Source organism: Triturus cristatus, chromosome 11, assembly GCF_964204655.1.
Source record: "Triturus cristatus chromosome 11, aTriCri1.1, whole genome shotgun sequence".
NCBI classification, from domain to species: domain Eukaryota; kingdom Metazoa; phylum Chordata; class Amphibia; order Caudata; family Salamandridae; genus Triturus; species Triturus cristatus.
In genome coordinates, this window is record NC_140594.1 from 574625593 (window position 1) to 574646060 (window position 20468).

Below are 20468 nucleotides of genomic sequence, written 5' to 3' on the forward strand. Positions count from 1 at the left end.
CCATATAGATGAAGTGCCCTGGAGTTCATATCTTCCTCTCTATGCTGCACATTCAAGTATCACCATCGGACATTATGAGAATATCTAATTATAACTGAGCATAACGGTCATCACCGACGTTGCCTTCATGAAAGAATGGCTATCAAACAATCAGTCCTGAATAGCAGAAACAACTTCTGCTGGGCAGATTTTGTTTTAACACCATTGTAATTTTGACCAAGAAAACATGTTATCTTGACTCGTCAGCCTGTCTCTCACACATATTGAAGATCCCCAGATGTATATGAAGACAAAGAGCACGATTACAGGTTGGGCGTAGTTAGGTGTGGATATACCGAGTAACCGGAAGGAATGATTCCAACTAGTATCTCCGCACCTAATTATGCCTATTATGAGTGAACCCCCATGAAATGGGGAATAATTGCTCGGCTCTTTCTTCCTGCTTGAATTCTGCATGAAATTGCCAGTATTTATAGGGAGTAACACTTACATGTACCATCTGTTCTGAGCACTTGCAGCACAAGCCTAGAGCAACTTTACCAGTTGGATCTTCCAGCTAGTAAAATCGGGTCTGGTGTTTACACACCGCAGGAAATACAAGAGAAGGCACACCTCTTGTGATTGGGCAGAGCAATGCACCAGCCGGGGATACCATTCGTCCAATCCTTAATCAAGACCAATGTATGTTAAACCGGAACCAATGTGACTTATTATACGTCAGAATTGGTCCTGCCCTGGATTTCCCATTTAAGTGTGGAATCCTTCCCACCAGTAATTTGCAAGCGGCTATTACTCGTCATAATACAGAAGATTTTTAAAACATTAATTTCCTGAAGAGTTTGAGGGAAAGCAATTTCACGCCCCTTCATATTTCCATCCGCAAAACTCTGCTCCGCTGGTTTTAAGTGAGCTTGTATTCTTCTCCATATTCCAATTCCTCTCACTTTCTTCCGTCTGCACATGCATAAATTTTTTTTTAACTCTGACAGTGTATTATTTTTTCCATATTACAATATGCACAGGTGTACTCTGGCCAGGTAATGGAGACACTTTTTTTGTTCCACTGTTGGCTCTTTGTGATGGACCCGGATACTACATCGGTATTGCAGCAGTACTTCTAAATTTTTGTATTTATTATTCATCATCACCAGTATGCCACCCAAATTCCAGTGACCTTTGTTTCTGCTTTTTGTTCCGAAAATTAATGTTTTTCTGTCCAAAATTCACTACCAATTGGTTATCTTACAGTATTTATCGAAAATATTTAAGAGTTTTTGATAGTCGATTCCTGTTTGATTCAGCAATGCTACATTGTCTGAATGCTGTAAGGAGGTGACAGCCTTGCGGCCAATACTCTAGGTATGTGAATCTTCTTGATCTAGGTGTGTGTCAGATCTGAAATAACAAGGTGTATGTCAGTTTCTTCCATAACAAGTTCCTGTTGTCATGATGTTATGCTTTAGTAAATAAATGAAGCAGGTGTGTATATATAGTTATTTTCTTTTATTTGCCTTTTTGATTATCATTGATAATGCTACTAAATTGTCCAATTGTTTAAATGTGATTAGACTTTATTTGGAAGCCCACTATCCCATATCTGTCAATAGTAGTCTTGCAATGTACTTCAATTCTGTGTCCAATAGTGCTATCAAACAATAGCTGTCAGGGATTGAATATGCACCTTGTTATAGATTGGCTGTAGCACCAAGAATCCAATATAGTTTCTGAGGTCAAGCAGAAATTGAATAATGTGCAAACCGGTAGGCCACTGGGGCCCGGGGGCTCCATTTCCCCTGCCAGATTTGTTTATCTATTTCTCTGGGTTGATATTCCAGAGGGTAGAGGGGAGCGAGATTAAGTTTCAAAACCAGTTTGAAAGTCCATCTCCTTGTAGAGCGCTCTTATATAATTCATTCAGATTAATTGATCAACAGTATTACCTGTTAACCAGCTGGTCCCTCCCTCCAGGCGATTTAATAAACATCGGGCCAGCAGCAAAGTTATTTCAAGGTGTCTGTAGTCATAAGTTTTAGACAGCCAATCTTTGCTAAGTGGTTACTTCCCAAAAATCGACGGTAATTAGATAAGGTGGCGAATATGTCTTTTGCACTTAGGCTTTTTATACAGACATCTACAGGAGGGCCAGGTACGCCCCTTCCTTCCTACCCGGAGCACACGTTTCTACTCCGCTTGAAGGGCCTAGCATCACTTGTAATAATAGTTTTGCACACTTGATGGACCTTGATGATACGCCTATTAAATTCGATGAAACCGAACGGTATGAATGACCGTATGGAATACCAATGCTATCTCTGATTGACTTTCTTTTTTCTTTATTTTTTCACTCTTTTTTACTTTTTTTCTTTATCCTCAGAAGAAAATGACTATGGACAACATTTATTTGTTTGTCGAGATGTACTTTTTCTATCTAATGTATCGCAATTTCACCCTCGTTTGAAATGATCTGCAACACACTATCGATCACACGTCGACACATGTCTACATTTTTCATCAATTTTTACTTCCATGCAACTACACAGCACCTAACTTTCCTTCAACATTCGCGCACCAGTCCTATTTCTATTGTCATGTTACGTTGCACGCTTTTTTAAAATCTAGTAACCACTTCCGCGTCCCGTAAGCTTCGCGCAGAACACACTTGAATCTCCACGCTCCTGCAGACATCAGTAAGTATAATCGCAGCGCGTAACTCAACGCCGTCATTACACATGTGAATTAATTATAACAGAGCACTTACCACGAACTAATTATTGGATAGTCTTATATCCCTAAACTATGCAAACGTACTTGAATTATCGTTCTTAAGCGCTACACTTAGCCGGTTACTGCACATTTATCACTAACAGTAAACTCACCACCATAACTATTCACTATTTACCAGTCATTATTCGGCGTATTCACAATCCCTATCACTTTTTACAGTTTAACACCACGGCATCTGCCAACCCACCACCTCAACCATATACCCGTCACACGCATAATTAACCTCCGCTCACCCGGCATTAATAAGTTATAGAACCCTGTGGTCCCTGTTTAATGGGCAACATAATCTCATTTATTTTAGACATTCCCCAGATGAAGGCCAATGGCCGAAATGCATTTGGGATATTTGAATGTTATTAACGAGATGGAGCTTTATTGATGCATTGTGGGAAATGAAGTACAATTTCCACTTAATGAAAATATGAAGAAATAAAAGTGAATTTCTGAAATCATAATACAAAGACAAAACTTTATTGAACTCGTAATCCTCTCTTGAGGAATTAGAAGTTGTGCCTGGGGGACATACCCCACGTTTTTGGGGATGCTACTCGAGATATGGATTGACGCCGTCAGTGCCTTGGTGATCTGACCTGTTTTCATAGTCGGACTGTATCCTTTAGTGAAAGATCTCAGTCTGACCCTCGGCCAGCTTGTATCATTGCTGCCTTATCACCCTTTTGGAGCAATTCAGTTGGGTTCATACAGCCTGAAAATCAAGCCACCACTACTACCTTGCTTAGTCTATAAGGGATAGCAGCTCTGGTCCTCTGCTGAAACTGATCTGTTGGAATGTGTCAGGTTTAATGTTTATGCACAGTGTCCAGTAGGACTAATTCAGAGTGTGTGAAACCTCTTGAACATTTTGAGGAATCCACCATCCAATGTGAGATATTTACCCTATTTCCCTGTGGGTATAAAGGGTTATACTTGTTTGTCTCTACAGGTTTAATGTCTAAGCTAGAAGATGAGGTTTGGCTAACCTATGTAAAAAAAAAATGTAGATCTTATTATGCTACAAGAAACCTGGTGCCTTAAATATTGCACTTGGGACAACTACCAGAGTTTTTGTGCTCCAGCCTGTAGATCGAATAGAGGAAGAGCAAGTTGAGGCCTGATAATCTTTTTACGTATAACTTGTGATCATTTCTGTGCCCATAACTCATGCTGGCTTGCAATACTCTGGGTTGTCCACTCGAACAAATGTCATTTTTGGGGGGGGATTAATTTCTGCAATGCTGTTGGTTTTTCTTGTATTACTTGCACATAGATGATTTGTTTTTTACTGCGTAATGTCAGCTTTTTTAATGTTTAATCAGTTTATTATGCTGATTGCGAGGTATTTTATTGCTAAATTGGGCACTAATCACACAGACCTTCAGCCCTTTTTGGATGTATGACGGAACCACAAAAGCCATTACCACGCATGGCTTTACAACGCGGTCATTACAATGACCGCAACACTACCACGCAAATCTTTACCACGCATATGCCTTTACCGTGCATGCTTTTACAATGAACTTTGCATTGTTAAGGCATGTATGGTGAACGCATATGTGTGGTAGAAATGTACTAGGTAAATCTAATCCCAAATTTTTATTGTATATATATTATATCTATTAAAGAAATATATATAAATATATATATTAAATATCGAGCTAGGACTATTAACTCTCTACTCACTTTGCATCCTCTTCAGTCCCCAAGTAAATATTTTTAATCTGGATGTATTCTTTCATAGTGGTAAAATCAGAAAACTATATTTCACCTGGGTTTTTGGTAAAATTATTCCTCAATCTAGTGCCAGTATGTTTCTTTCGCCTTCGGCCTGCCTGATGCTTTAATACCTAAAATAGAGCTTTGGATTATGTTACATGGAAAATGTAATAATGCTTCTTGCTGAATTAACTACTGATGGCTCAACTTTCAGAGCTAAAAGAAGGCTTATCACGGATGAGTACAGACATCTTGGGATCCCTGAAGACTGCCTGGGAGTCCTTCACCAAACACCCTGTTCAAGTTCAAGCACTCCAAAGTGAAGGACCAGAAGCAGATACAGGCTTGCATAATCAAGCAAATGGTATGTTTTGTCAATTCTTGAAATGGTAAAAAGGAGGTAACTGATATTCTTGAAGCGAAATGACAACGTCTGATCATCTCAAACCTACATAGCCTCCCCCAGCTCTGTTTTACAATTCACCCCCCCCCCCCACACACTGACTTGCATAGTCACTCTTTCCAATTCTTGATCTTTTTCTTTAGGCTTCCAGTGCAGAAAAATTATTTTACCTGTTGCCAGGGTCTAATGATCTATTTAGCTATCCCACCAGATGAGATGTAATTTAATTAATTTTTTTATGCAACTTTACAATCCATCACTATGTACCCCAGAAACTGCACAAAGGTAGACTGCGTCTATACTCGGCACACAGCATCCAAAAATTCTTCACCTGATCTGCTTGTCTCTGAGTAGTTCCCATTGAGGGAAGTCATATACCAGATAATAGAAAAATGCTCTATTCTCATATTTCTATGAAAAGTGATATTGCCAAAGGTAAACCATCATGTATCTACAATCCCTATTGGCAAATGTAAAAACACTTATGATTGAGAGAGAAGTTGGACAGATGCATTGCAGATATGCAAGCAGAAATTCAGGAGCTAGCCCTCCGTTTAGTAATTGCTTTACAGACCTCAAAAGGTCAAGGATTTCTAGAATTCTGCAGCCAAATACTTAGCAATGTTATATTAAATATAGATTTTACAGACAAGTAGGAAATGGATGTTTTTTTAATCTTGTTGATCAAAAATGCTGCTGTATAGAGCAAACGTGAATGTTAATACACAACACGGGTTATTGCAGCCGAAGATTTGCTACAGGTTGTGCAAGACCCCCTTTAATATAAAGAAAATGGATGAAAAAGCTCCTTCAAACAGTCACGTTTGTTTATTTATTTTTTAAATTTGGGTTGTCGAAGTATTCGCAAACCTAGGTTTGAGGACTCAATGGCTAAAATATAACAAAAAAGGTTAACCCTTCCCAGCCCCACTTGGCAGCTTATTTCAAAGGCAAATACCTAAAAAACTACTGAACAGATATACACCAGATAATGAAAAGCCTGCTTTCCAAGTAAAGTTCTACTTTTATACCAAGTTTTGCCGGAGTCCGCTCAGTGGTTTTTGCTTTACCTGCAAACAGAATTTTCTATGGGAACAAAAATTGGATAACATAGTGTTTTTTTAAAACTCCCCCTTCATATTTTGTCCCTTTTTTGGAACTACATGAAAAATGATATGCTGTACCTTGGATGCATACACTAATAAGGGCTGATCTATCCATGAAGACCAAAGTTAAAGGCAAATCCAAAAATATCTTTTCAAATGTGAGTGTGGCTGAACCACAATTACGTTTTATATATCCAACTTCCAGCAAAGTGACACTTCTTCATACATTTTCAGTCCAATCAGATTTATTACATTAACAGCAAACAAAGGTTAACACATTTTTGCTTCTGCCTTGATCACAACCCAAACCTTGTTCAAATCATGCTCAATGGTTAGCCCATAGAATAAACAGTGAGTGTAGACTATCGGAGACTGGATCATAGGTAGACAAGAATGACTATTGTTCTTTCATTATCAAAGAGTATCATTATCGTAAAAGTGCTCCTCAGATAACAGTTTCATAATACTGTGTATGGATACGTGTATGGATCATAAACGTTTTCCAAAACGTTTATTTATATAATTAAATATTGTATCATGCATATGCTAAAAATTTGTTGCATTTGGTAGACTCAAAACATATCAAGCGGATCAATTAAAAGTAAATTGCTTTTTTTTTACCAATAAGACGCATCTAATTGCATGATTAATTATTTGCTTCGTATCCAGTTTACATCAAGTCCATATGGCACTTTCACTATGTGCACAAAAGTGATGAAAATGTAATGAGATATTCTGCAGTTGATTTTGTAACTAATGTGTAACTAAAGGGATCAGAGGGGGGAACAGAGTACTGGTATTAATACATTTAGAATCTAGCTTTATCATGCAATTAGATATTGGTGATTTTGAGGGATTGAACACGAGTGATCAGTACATCTACGTGACGATTAACTGAATACACAGGCAATCAGTACTAATTGCTGCCTTTGCTTCCTTGTCACTGTATTTTGTATTCTACATTAGAGTGTATGAATAGTTTTGCTAATTACATACATTTTTGTTACTCTTTCTTGTGTGTTCTGGTGGTGTACTTTGAAACTCAAGATCTGCTCACGTACATCTTGTCCAGCATTGTATCTTATAGATTAACATGCTTGAATCATTCCATGTCATCAGGCTAGACTCACAGGTTACATTAAATAGTAGTAACGATTGTTAAAATGTCCATAGGCCCAACAACAGTATGTGCATAGCATCACTTCCACCTCATTTGAAACAGTCCAAACTTCAGCCAATGAGGTGGAAGTGCTAAGCTCTCTACCTTTCCTTACAGGCCACCAAAGCTCAGATTTGTACCCCACATCATGTTTGAGGGAGTCCATTAGGAGAGCTCTGCACTAACCTGTGTGCCAATTATCCTGGCAACATTTTGGTCTTTATTTCATCTCCTGTGGACTGCAGCCAGCCCAAATGTCAACGTTAAATAAACTGAGTTTTTTCTGCTGAGAATCCTTCACATTTCTAGCTTAGGGGGGCCCTTCCTTTTCATCACCTGCCACAGTGATTGAAAAAGTGAGGAGATCCCTCTTCAAGTCCAGTACAGGTTGTAGACAAAAGAAAATTTACACTTACGATACTCAAAGACCAGTGTATTGGGATCATATAACCTTTTGCTATGAAATCTGCAAGACCTTTTTTTCCAAGACACTGAAGGACATCTGCTAGAGAAAAAGAAAATCCCCACTTTTTAAGGAGATGGCCCTCTTCTAGGGATGATTACGTGACAAGTGCTCCTAAGACGTTCCGTGAAGGCAGTGCAAAAAAGGAATCATGCTGAACTTCTTGAGCTGGAATTCACTACCAAAACGCCTGATAAGACTTTCCTCAGGAAAAAAACATCAAAAAAGGACGAAGAACAGCCTGTGTAAACATTTTCACAAAAACCCAGTTCTGTTGAATTTTTGTCAGATTTGCCATCCTTATTGTTGCCAACAAAGTCCTTGCAGTCGTCGACGAAAAAGGTCCTGTTGTCAACAACCACCTCGTGAATTATGACTTTTCCAGCGATATCTCAATGGCAGCCCAAAAAAACCTGCCTGACTTCCATTGACCACCACACCATTGATGTCCATCTCATTACCATCATGCTGGAAGGTGCCAATCCTCAGCTGTCATTGTTGATGTGGCAGTGCATACCTCTAGCACTGCTTTCCGCGAACTGCTTGGGTCAGGAGTCCTGCGAAGATAAGAATGGCTTCACTCCATAGCCTTACGACTGAAGGTACAAGACAAAATCCTAGACCAGCCCTTTGACCGACAAACATTGATTGCCAAGCATGTGGACTATGCTTTACAAAATATCAAGACCGAACACATGTTCCGTAGCAGCCTTACTAAACAGGGAACCGCTTAGATTCCTTTTTGTGGCTCCAGATGCTGTTGGATATTCAGAGGATTTATCCAATATGGGGGTCAAGGGATATCTTACTAGCCATCCAGGCCAACTGGATACAGTCAGGGTTATTCTTCCAACAAAGGTCAATGTCAAAGCTACAGGAAGACATAAGGTAAATACAGGGGAGCCTCCGAACGGCATTAAAAAAATTATTGAGACATTTTCTTTTTTTATTGCGACGTTTTTTTTTTTTTTTAAAGAACATCAAGTTTACTTCAGGCACAAAAAGAAACACAAGGCAATACATGTCCATCATCTGATCACACGTATTTGTTAACATTAACATGTGTCTTTCTTGGTTAATGCATATTTTGTATCATTGGGCCCCCGCCTCTCCCATTTCGACAGGGGCGTGCGTGTGCGTGCCCCTCCCTCCCTGGGTTGCATTTGGGGGTTGTGAATTTCCCTGCATATCACTTAATTCCAGTCCATAGTACCTGAGCCAGAGACGCCATATCGCCATTTGGGGGCACCCTCTCATGTTGTATGTCACTTGCTCTGCCCCCATATACATGTCCATCCCTGCTTTCCACTCGCGCCATGTTGGAGCCTGCGGTGCACCCCAATATTTGGATATGTCCCTCTTAGCTACCACTAGCCCCAAGTTACAAAGCATGAGGGCTCGTCTGGGTAGGTCTATTTCTCAGGGTATGCCCAACATTGTGTACGTGGCCTCTCTTGGTAGTTGTGTCCCTACTATCTCGCTAAGCTCCCTTGTTATTTTGGCCCAGTATCTTTGCAAGTGTGCGTATTCCCATAGGGTGTGGATGTATGTACCACTTTCCGTTGTGCAGCGGAGGCAGCCAGGGGAATCTGCCCTTGCCATTTTGTGGAGGCGGGACCTTGTCATGTATGTCCTGTGGAGGATTTTGAACTGAATTAGGCATAGCGTTGATTTAATGGCCACTTCCCTCGGATGCATTAGGGCGGCTTCCCAATCTACATCCTCGAATTCACCCAGAGTGGATTCCCAGCGTGTCCTCAGGCCTTTCAAGTTGACTGGAACATTGGTTATGAGGGTCTTATATGTCCAGGAAATGGCCTTTGTGAAAAGTTGGCCTGGTATATGCTGTCCACTAGTTATAGTGGGCACCCTGTACCAGTCCAAACAACCCCTTATTGGTTATAGGTTAAAGACAACCTTTATTGAAAGCTATCCTAGTGGTAGCTATGGAGAGCAGCCTTCTAGCTAAGTCTTGAAGGAATGTAAAGCAACTTGTTTTACCAGTCTATAATCTCTTGAGTGCCTAAATGAAAGACAACCACACCAGGTATATATATAAAATATATGTATTTATTTCTAAACACACCCTCCTAGTCTCTTTATGAGACTAGAGGTCAAAACATATAAGTTACACTTCAAATATCACAGTAAAATAGCACAAATACACGTCAGGCCCTAGGGGTAAGCTAAACCATATTCTAAAATAGTGGTATTAGAACCACGCCTTAACTAGACACAAGGCCTAGAGCCTGTAGAATCGCTGGGACCCCAAGGAACCACCCAAGGTAGTAACACAGAGGACCCACAGGGGCCGTGTACAGTGTGAGAACACAGCCGCGGGCTCCCGTTAGCTTCTATGGGGAAAGTCGCGGTTAGATTTTTAAAGATTAGGGACACTTAGAAATGAGTCAGGACCAAACCCTTTGGGACTCCGGTGCTACCGTGGGTGTTGGCCCTAGAAGCTCCTGAGTACTCGTGTTAGCTCACCCAGGGAAGCCGGGTGCATAGGTGTCAAATGGTGTCGGGTTGCGCCTTCGATTTCAGTGGGAGTTGGCAAAGAAGTGCTGCTGCCGGGAAGATGCGAAGTGTCTGAAGAGATCTAAGCCTGGATCGAAGTCGAGCAGAACCTGAAAGCAGAGGTGACAGAGTCTGGGTCACTTGCCAGTGAACAGGAGGACGATAGGCGGATACCCACCAATGTCGGGTGATTTCAGGTGAAGAAGATGAAGTTTGACTCTTCATCCACGAGGACCAGGAGGCGTCGAGGACGACCAGGAGCTTGATTCGAGCTGTCCCACGAAGGACGTCGAGTGCTGCAGCGTCGGTGCCCGGATTGGACACAACAAGCCTTGGCAACAGCAACCCACGCAGAAAGGAGAAAGATACTTCGGTGCAGACCAGCACAGTCTGAGGGACTCACCACTTGGTTGGGAGTCAGGGCACGTCTGGAGCAACCAGCGAAGCCCGAGGAAATTCAAAGTTACCCCCTCAGGGACCCACCAATCGACGGCCCAGGGATCGCGAAGGGACCTCGAGAGGAAGCACAAAATGGCGTCCCACGGGTCACTTGGGGTGACTAGGCCGACAATCTTCGATGGATCTTCTGCTCGAGGTGGGGGCTACACGTAACCCCAAGCACGACTTGAAGGGACGTCGAGAAGTCAATTCATTTGCAAAAGTGTACGGTGACCAGGAGTTCCGGTTCCACGCTAATCACGAGGGCTGCAGGTCTCAGCTTTGCTGGGCACTCGGGTCGGCCTCCGAGATGTCTGGAAATCCTCTTCCTGGGCTGCAAATACTTCGGAGTCCGGCGGGAGCTTCGGAGATGCAGACTGGCGAAATGCTTCTTTGGTGCCTGCCAAGCAGGGGAGTCACTCCTTGACCCCAAGGGAGATTTCTTCAGTCCTCTAGTCTTTAGTAAAGCATTGAAGTTCCAGGATTCAGCTTCAGAGTTTTGTCCGGGGATATCTAAAGTTCTGGTTACAGAGGTTCCTTACTTATACCTAAGGAAGGGGTTGGACTAGCTCTAGGGACCCACCTATGGGAGGGTTTGGAAAGAAGGGTAGCTACACCCATTTCCTTTGGCCATTTTCGTGCCAGAGCAGGGGCTGAAAGCCCCTGAACCGGTTTGAGCTGGACAACACACAGGGACACCAAATGTGCCCCCAGTGCAGGACTTCAAAGCACTCAGAGTGCTCCCACTTAGCCCCAATACACATAAGCCTGTCTGGGAGGTGGTTACACTCCCTGTGACAGGAAACCTATTGTCCAGGCCTCCCCTGCCGGAGTTTAGGTCAGCAGCAGGAGGCCAAACCCGTGTCTGTGGCTGCAGCATCCATTTTGTGATGCCAGGGCTCGATTAGATTTCTACCGGGTATACCAGTACTGTCATGTCTCTCCCTCTAGAAGGGTGGGATCATATCCTCACATCAAGAACTGATGTGGGGGTATGATTCCATACATGTTTCCATGCAGCCAGTCCAAAGTTAGCATTAACCGTTTAAGATATAATGCACTTAAGAGTATATGGTCAGGCTGCACCACTGACAACCCCGGAGAAGAGATTCCGAAGGCTGCAGAGGGGCTCAGCTCATGCCTGAGCACCCTCTCACATATAACCAAGCACCCTGCCTTCAGGATTGATAAGGCCTGCCATAGGGGTGACTGATAGGTTACTATGTGCAGTGATAGGTGAGGTATAGTGAACCTATACCTCAGTAAGGAGTGCATGCACCACCTTACCCAGGCTGCAGTAGCAGACCTGTGGTGTCATTTTGCATGGCTTTCCAGGGGTGGCACAATGCATGCTTCAGCCCCTGGTAGGCCTCTGGGGTACCTATGTCCTGGGTACATAGTATACAATATACTAGGGACTCACAAGAGTACCCCAGACTCCAATCTGGAGTGTACCGAAAATACATGCAATCAATTTAGAGAGGAAGCAGCTAGGCTGGGGCCCTGAATAGCAGGGTCCCAGCCAGACTAAAGTAGAAAAACAGTGAAACACCAGCACAAAGGGGGGGGGGGGTAAACATGTGAAGCAGATCCTACTCTCCTACAGGCTTCTCTACAATTTCCCTTTAAGGAGTCTTCCCTCTAATGGTGCATACTCGGGTGTGCTCGCTATATCTACTCCATCAGCGTTCCAAGCGTGCTGTAGTTGCATATATTTCTATCTTTGACTGCCACTAAGTTGGAAGTCTCGCTGCAGTGCGTCAAATGTGATCAGGGTGCCATCCTTTATTAGGTCGCCTAGTTTTGATATTCCGATCAAGTCCCAATCTTTAAATCCCCCCAATTTTTCTTTTTCTGGGAGGCGCATGCCTTCCCAAATCGGGGTTTCCCTCGTGACCTTCCTGTTCCAGCTCATTTGTTTTTCTGCACTCTTTCACACCTACGCTGTCCATTGGGTAGCCGGTAATAGGTGTCTAGAGCCCTTCCCCCCATATATGTAGTGTAGGTGTGTGTCTCAAATTTGTGTTCTTCCAGTGCATATGCCGGGTGTATTCCTGGCAAGTGTCTCCACTCATTAATTACAATCTGGTGCGCTGCACAATAATATGACCTTATGTCCGGGAGGGCGATCCTCCCCCGTTGTACTGGTTGCGATAGAGTGTCTGGAGCCTATCCTTGGCTGCCCTCCATTCCACAGATGTGTACGCACCTCCTTATCTATTCCCAAAAATGTCTTACAGAATCTAATAGTGTGTATTTTGTAGGATATACAGTAGCTTGGGGAGTGTAATCATCTTGTACATTGCTCCTCCGCCTAATAAAGTTAGAAGCTGCCGTCTCCACCTTTCAACATCCAAATGAAGATCTGCAACTATCCTTCATATGTTGTGGGTGAGGCTCCGTGGGGTATCTGTGGATATGTAAACACGTAAGTATTTAAACCATTCAGTGGCTACTTGTAGGTCCCTGGGAAGCTCCCGCGTGTCTACTGGCCCTCCTACCGGATATACAATGAATTTGTCCCAGTTAATCTTATATCCTGCTTGTTTCCTGTATTCTCCGAACACCTGGAAGAGTGCAGGTATTTTGGAAGAGGGGTTGGTGACATATAGAAGGACGTCATCAGCGTATACGTTCTTCGCCCCGTTTGATGTAAATCCTTTCCCCCTCAGGTGAGTTCTAATTAGACATGCTAGCAGCTCCAAAGTCAGGGCAAATAGCATTGATGAAAGAGACACCCTTGTCTAGTGCCCCGTTCTATTGGGAACCCAGCCAACATTGCCCAATTTACCCGAACCCTTGCCTGCGGTGACTTATAAAGCATCTCGGTCCATGCCACGAGTCTAGGTCCGAACCCGAACCTCTTCAGCGTCTGCCACATGAACGGCCAATTTACAGCATTGAAAGCCTTTTCGGCACAGAGTGAGAGCAGCAAGTGTAGTTCAACTCTGTTTTTGACCGTGTTCAGCCAGTTCACTAGACGACGTAGATTAAACCTTTTTGCTCTCTGGGGCATAAATTCCAATTGGTCGGCATGTATGAGGGAGGTAATGACTGAAGCCGATCTGTGCGCTAGGATAGAGGCTAGTATCTTAACCACCACGTTTAAAAGTGTAATTGGCCGGTCGGACCCACATTCCGTGGCCGGCTTCCCAGGCTTGTGGATTACTACCACCGTTGCGCTCCGTAGATCGGAAGGAAGAGTGCTCTCCTCCCGTACTGCCTGGAACATCTCGAGGAGATGTTGTCCTAGTAATCCTGAGTTCGCCTTGTAAAATTCCGCCGGCAGACTGTTGGGTCCTGGGGTTTTCCCTTTTTTTTGTTTATGTATGGCCATCGTGACCTCCTTGAGCGTGAACCCTTCCTCGAGGATATCCCGGTCTTCTGGTGGCAGAGCCGGGAGGTCTTTCTCACAGAGATACTCCTGAATCTGTGGTTCCTCCAACAGCACCTTAGCCTTGCACAAGTTGGCGTAGTAGCTTGCCAAAGGTGCTGGTGATGTCCTGCGCCGTAAGGAAGGTATGCCCGGCCCTGTGGATGGTACTCACTCACCTTGATTCCATCTCTTTCCTTCCCAACCATGTCAGGATCCTCCCTGCCCTGTCCAGCGCCTCATATAGGTGATGTCTTGAGGCCAGATAAAGAAATTTTGACTCCTGACACGCCATTGCTTGGTATTCTGCTTGGGTAACTTCTATCTGACAGAGAATGGAGTGGCTGGGATCCGTGCCCACGTCTTTTTCCAGTTTCAGGAGTTTGCTTTCTAAGGTCACAATTTCTTGTGTGTCTCTCTCTCTTGCACTTGTGTACGATCGCATTTTGGACTCTGTCTCGTAGCACTACCTTGTAGGCCTCCCACAGGACCAACGCCAATGACAGAGCCTTTATTTTAAAGAAAGTACAGCTCAGAGTCTACTGTCACTTCCTTGCTATCGTTGGATCTCTGAGATCTCAAGCATTAAGTCTCCACCCACCGGTCCCTCCGCAGGCTCTACCACCCACCGAGAGCGATGGGGGGAGTGGTCGGATAAGCCTCGCACCAAGTACTCCACCCCAACTACCTTCTCAAGTTCTCCCCAAGGGGCGAAAAAACTAATCCAGCCTGGAGAACACCCTGTGTGCCTTGAAAAATAGGAGTATGCCCAGTCAGTGGGATGGTGCTGCCGCAGATATCTTGTAGCCTGAGAGTGAGGGCAAAGTCAGCCAATGGCTTGTTCCTCCTCTTTCCTACTGTCATTCCCGAGCGGTCTATGGAAGGGTTGGCCACATTGTTGAAGTCCCCTCCCACCAAGTGTAAGGGGAAATCTGAGCCCAATAAGACCTTTGCCACGTTCTCCAGTGTCTGCCACTGTAATCGCAGAGGTGCGTAATCACTTACCAGTGTAATGTCTCTTTGTCCCCTTGTACTGCCGCAAATGTGCCGTTTAGGTCAGACCAGGTTTTGGATGTGTGGAAGGGTATGGTTTTTCTAATAAGTATCGCCACCCCTCTAGAGCCTGAGGAAAATCCTGTGTGTGCCAGTGTGGTGTATGTGCCTCTCCTCAGTAAATTGCAAACTACTCCCCTAAGGTGTATTTCCTGGAGGAGTACTATGTCTGGTTTCAATCTTCTTTAAATATTTAGCTACCGAGCCTCCTTTAATTTGGTGCCCAAGGCCGTTGACGTTCCACGTCATCACTGTGTAGCCCTTTTCACTAACGCTCTGAGGGATTGCCTTTGCCATGTCTGAATTGCATGCTGTGTCTCAGGGAGCTGCCTTTCCCTAGCTTTTGCCTCCTCTGTGCCTCTCTGCGCTGTTACAAGATTCTGATTTTCTCCTTTTCTGTCCCTCCTCCGAACCTGTTCCCCCCAACTCCCCCTTCTCCACACTCTCCCACTACCCACGCACTTCCCCCTAACTGTCAACATGACAAATATGACGTTGGATTAGCCTGAGATATCTATGACCCCCTTTGCCCCCAACAGTAAGTTAACTAATGTCAATTAAGGTTCATGTGGGCCGTAGGGGCCCGGACTTCCGTCCCACCTAACTTGTGCGAGTTATGTCTCTACGGGCACCTAGTGCTCTCCTACTGCCCCTTCGGCATCCAACATGCCCTGGATCTCAGCCTTCTTCGCTCCCCTCCGGCATTGTAGGTCGGGGGCATCCCAGATTTCGTCATCTACGCCTAGCTCTTCTAGCCGAGTGATTTTTTGCAGGAGTGGGTGATCGCTGTCCGATTCTTCTGAACATTTCTGTTCTGATAGGGCTGGGGTGGTCTGCCTCTTGGGACAGCCCCAGGTTTGCAATATCTCCCTTATCTCTTGTTTTGGCTCCTCATCCGAGTCTGAGTTGTGAGCCCTCCGCTCTGGGTTCTCTTCAGGCCTCCGTGGTGTACCGCGATGTAGTTTGGGCCTATCTGTTGTCACACAACATGTCTCCAGTCATTACTTATATTTTAAATTTCGTTTATTTTTCTTTGATTCTTTGGTTGATGTTTCACCCTTTTTGATTCCATCTGTGCATGCAGTGTTGTACTGGGGTGTGTATGAGTGTGTATAGTATGTGTCAGTGATACGATTGACGAGCATATGAATGAAGTGTGAGTATGGGGGTGTTGTTTTTTGTTTATTTATAAGAGTTGATTTTAGTTCTTGAAAAAGATATGTTATTTGCACATTGGTTCTGTATTTAATGCACTGATGTTTGTTAAATGATAGAATTGAATCAATAATGTACATACATTGTTTTGCTAAAAGATAAAAGAGAAACATTGTCTTAAACTGTGTACTGCAATGAAGAAATGGTTGCACTTTTTTCAAATTAAATGATAAAAGAAAATTAAACAAAATTAAAAAAAATAAGGAATGACTGGTTTTGTGCCAACAGATGGCCCATTTTATTGCTAAATGGTAGCGAGTAGTAAAGAAATATAGGTCCAGTGGGAGGTTTTTCATTATTTAGGTGTTCTGAGACGCTTCCACACCCAACATCCGCCTTCCTCCTCTGCTTGGAGTAATTACCCCGGCTTCCCTCTGGGTTCAGCGGCGGGCTCTGGAGGTTTCTTGCATTCTTTTTCAGGCCTTACACTGATCTTTGGTTGCTGCCTGTGGAGATATGTTGTGTTTCCTAGGCCAGTCTCCTGCCCACAGCCTACACGGCCGTTTCGTGTCCACCAAATCTGCCCAGGCCTTGTGTATGAAATTATGGGCCGCGTCTCACTCAGGGTGGCGGGCTTTGTGTGGTGTTCGCAAGCAAGTGAGTGCCCAATGCCCTCTGCCTTCTCCGGTCCCGTGCGTCCCTAGCTTGCCTCACTGCCTGCTTGCAGAGTTCTCGGATGGAACGGGGCCCCGGAGCACCGCCAGACAATGGGGGCGACCAGCTTCCTTTCTCTCTTTACTGCACACATCTCCAGTCTTGTAGGTGCCCCCACCTGTCTTCGGTAGTGCAGGTCCTTTCAAGTTGCGCTCCGCTTGACCTCGTCTCCAGTCGAGGGATAGTCCTACGCTGCGGGTCTGTGTGGCACTCTTCCTCCTCCCCACCTGCATCGCCTCCACCCACGACAGTCTCCCCTGCTCACGCCAGCCGCGCCGAGGAGAAGGTCTCCGGTCTACCAGCAGGGGTGGTCGATAAGGATGGCGGGCCCCGCAGTCTTCTCCAGGTGATCGATTTGCCCGACTGGGCAGTCAGATCCCGTGCTCACCTCTTCAACAGCAGTTGCTGATTAAGACAATGGAAATCTTCCACTCCATCATCTCAAGAGTCCTGGTTATCTGCTATGATTCAAAATGCTTCGCACAAAAGGATTATATATAATATTCAAGATCAACTAGAGTTATTTTCACAGATATGGAATCCTTTTTTACTTTCTTAACATGTTTGTATTTGTTATCATTTTGTTTTTAAAACTTGATTGTGTATGCTTTTTCACTCTTTCCTTTATATATTGTTATATATATTTATTGTCCTAGATAGCATAATATTAAATATTGTTTTATATATGAATTTACTTTTTAATCTCTATCATATGATCCTTACCCTTATTACTTGTATTTGAGTTTTCTTGTTTTTGTTTAATGATTCTGAAATGCTAATAAAAAAATTTCAACAACAGCAGTTGCTGGTGCCGCCATTTTGGCCTTCCGAACGGCATTCTCAAACCACCAAAAAGAGCTTGACTCGTAACATTGGGCTCCTTAAAACTGACTCAAGAACACACTGTCAGGGAAAGAAATTCTGTTTTTGTCCTGCTTGGAGATAGATAATAATAGATCACTGGGCTCTTCTAGTAGTGCAATCTGGTAGCACTCTAGAATTTTTACAGAAAGTGCTTGCTCATCACTCAGAAAGGACCATCACTGCACTTGCAGGAACTACAACATGAAAGTCTTCTCCTACTGCTCACATGAGCCATAGAGAGAACCCCCAAATCCCAGATGAATAAAGCGTTTTTCCAGCTTATTTTTTTATAAGAAGAAAATCAGGGGAATGGAGACCACTTCTGGACCTCAGGTACTTAAAAACAATGCCATACAAAACAAACCATTTGGGTGGTAACCCCCCCCCCCCCCCCCCTCCCCTCCTCCTCGAGAAGTTCTTCTGGGGATGTAGGAAGGGGAGTATTTCACCTCCCTGGATTTTCAGGATTCATTTTTTTCATATGAATTACAGACAGTACCTCCGATTCTCAGTGGCAGGCCAGCAGTACCAATTTAAGGTGTCTTGATTTAAATGATATCGGGGAGATGATTACAATTTTAAAGTGCTTGGTGCAGGGATCTGATTTTCTATACAGACAAGGTCATCAGGTAAGGATGTTTGACTTGTCAAAATTCCATCAACCTAAGAGGGTTATTTCTCCACAGCTGCTAGTGGCAGGTTGTTACACAAACAGGAACTAACTTTAAGCATTCAGAGGTTTTCCATCCACACAAGGCTCCAGTTCTGGGAAGGCTTTCCCTTTTGCAGGATGGTGGCAAACCTACAGGCTAGGGCAAACGTTTGTTTGCACCAAGCAAACAGTTTCGGTCAGAGCATACAAGTTTCAGTTAGACCTGATGAGGCAGTGGAAGCCATATAAACAATGGAACCAAGTAACTGCCACATGGAACGAGACAGTACCAGAAGGCTCAAGTGTTTGAGATTCCCAACAAACCTCGGTGCAGGTCTCCTTTTCAAACCCTCAGTGGACAGAATAATAATGACAGACATGTCAATGGAAGGATGTGCGATGCACATGCAAGAGCAGTCAACAGAAGGCCTCTGGTGAGAAATGGAGAAGAACCTCCACATAAACATCACCAAGCTGCGATTCATCAGGCTGGACCTGCAGTCAAGCAGTGTTGATCAGAACGGATAACAACACTTTGGTGTATTACAACGCAAAACAAACAGGAACCAGTTCCTGTTTTCTGTCAGAAAAGGTGTAGACGCTGTGCAGACGCTGTGCAACTGGGCCATCACCAATGAAGCCAACACTGCAGAGGAGCATCTCCCAGGATCCCAGAACAATCAGGCAGATGCACTCAGCTGGGCTGTTTCACATTACCACAAGTAGGAGCTCCATCAGTAACAAGTAGAATGCATTTTTTCAGAATTTGGGCCTAAGACCAAAAATAGACCTGTTCACACCCTGAAGAACAAAAACTGCCAGTACTCCACCAGCACGATCTGGAAACCGGGGCCCAAAGGCAATGACTTTTCCATGAAATGGTTGAATGCTTTTCCTTACGCCTTTCAGCGGTTTCACCTCCTCGGCACTAAGTATGGCAAAAGCGAATCGCTGTTCCCTGATACTAATTGCCCCAGGATGGCCTAGTCTGCTTACACACCAATCTATTTGAAGAACCATCCCAGGATCCACTCCAGACACAATGGAAAGATTCTTCATCATGACCTCAAGCCACTCAGTGTGACAGCTCGATTCCTGACCAATGAGAAGTTGACTATATGGATATTCTGACAGACAGTTGGAATTTATTTGCAGGCAAGCGCAACAGCAACTACGGAAACCTACAACGGTAAATGGAAGTGTTTCTGTATGTGGTGCAAGGACAAGCGTCTTAATACTTTCTCCATTCATCCCCACCAGGTGATTCAATATTTGCTGGACCTTACCAAGAGTGAACTTAAATATTTTTCAGTATAGGTTCCAGATTTCGTATGACGCAAGCCTCCTTATCTTTATTTTCACAGAGAATTGTAAAACAGTTCATGAAATAACTCACTTGGGCTTTCCCTTCAATAGGAATACTGTTTTCAGACCGTCCAGGAATTCGCGATTTGCAATAAATGCAGAAGTTACTTACCTTCTGTAATGATATATCTGTAAGAAACATTAGTTAGTTATAGATTCCTTACCTTAGAATTCCCCCAGGCGTCAGACTGGATCCGTAAAGTTTTTTCGTCAGCAGTACCTCTGCGTGGTCGGAAGGTGGCGTCGGTTGGCTCTGTGTCCGTCGTCGGCGTCATGGTCGCCGGGATGACGTCGCAGCAGCTACTTAGACGCCGCCCTCGTGCGCTGACGTCAGTCTCCCGCCGCCTAATCTCCACGCAAGGAGGTGGAGACTGGACAGGTTCGGATGGAGGACCGTCCCCTGCTGCTGTGACAGAAGTTCCTCCCGAAGAGGCAGTCTGATTGGAGGACCGATGGCCATGTTGAGCAGATCGGGATACCAGACTCTTCATGCCCAATCCAGAGCCATAAGAATGACTTGGGAGGAGGAGCCAAGATGGCGACCGGGACGGCAGCGTAGACTCCCGGCTCCGTGAACCTCCGTATCCCGCACGGATATCCTGCATTAGATCCTCAGCCTGCGCTATGCGCCCGTGTTTGTGAATGAGAGCGGCAACCGATCGAGTGACTCCGAAGTTTCTGGCGGCTGTACCGCCGGAGAAACGGGTAT

The 20468-nt window shown here is 44.3% G+C and overlaps 1 protein-coding gene across 3 annotated transcripts in view; it reads left to right on the top strand.

Annotated features, from left to right (window-relative positions):
- Positions 1 to 20468, top strand: part of DDHD2 (DDHD domain containing 2) — a 539107-nt gene that overhangs the window by 378381 nt on the left and 140258 nt on the right. For all 3 annotated transcript variants that reach the window (XM_085633751.1, XM_085633749.1, XM_085633750.1), the window contains exon 15: positions 4712 to 4861. In XM_085633751.1, the coding sequence (XP_085489877.1) occupies positions 4712 to 4861 (150 nt within the window). The remainder of the gene's footprint in view (positions 1 to 4711; positions 4862 to 20468) is intronic.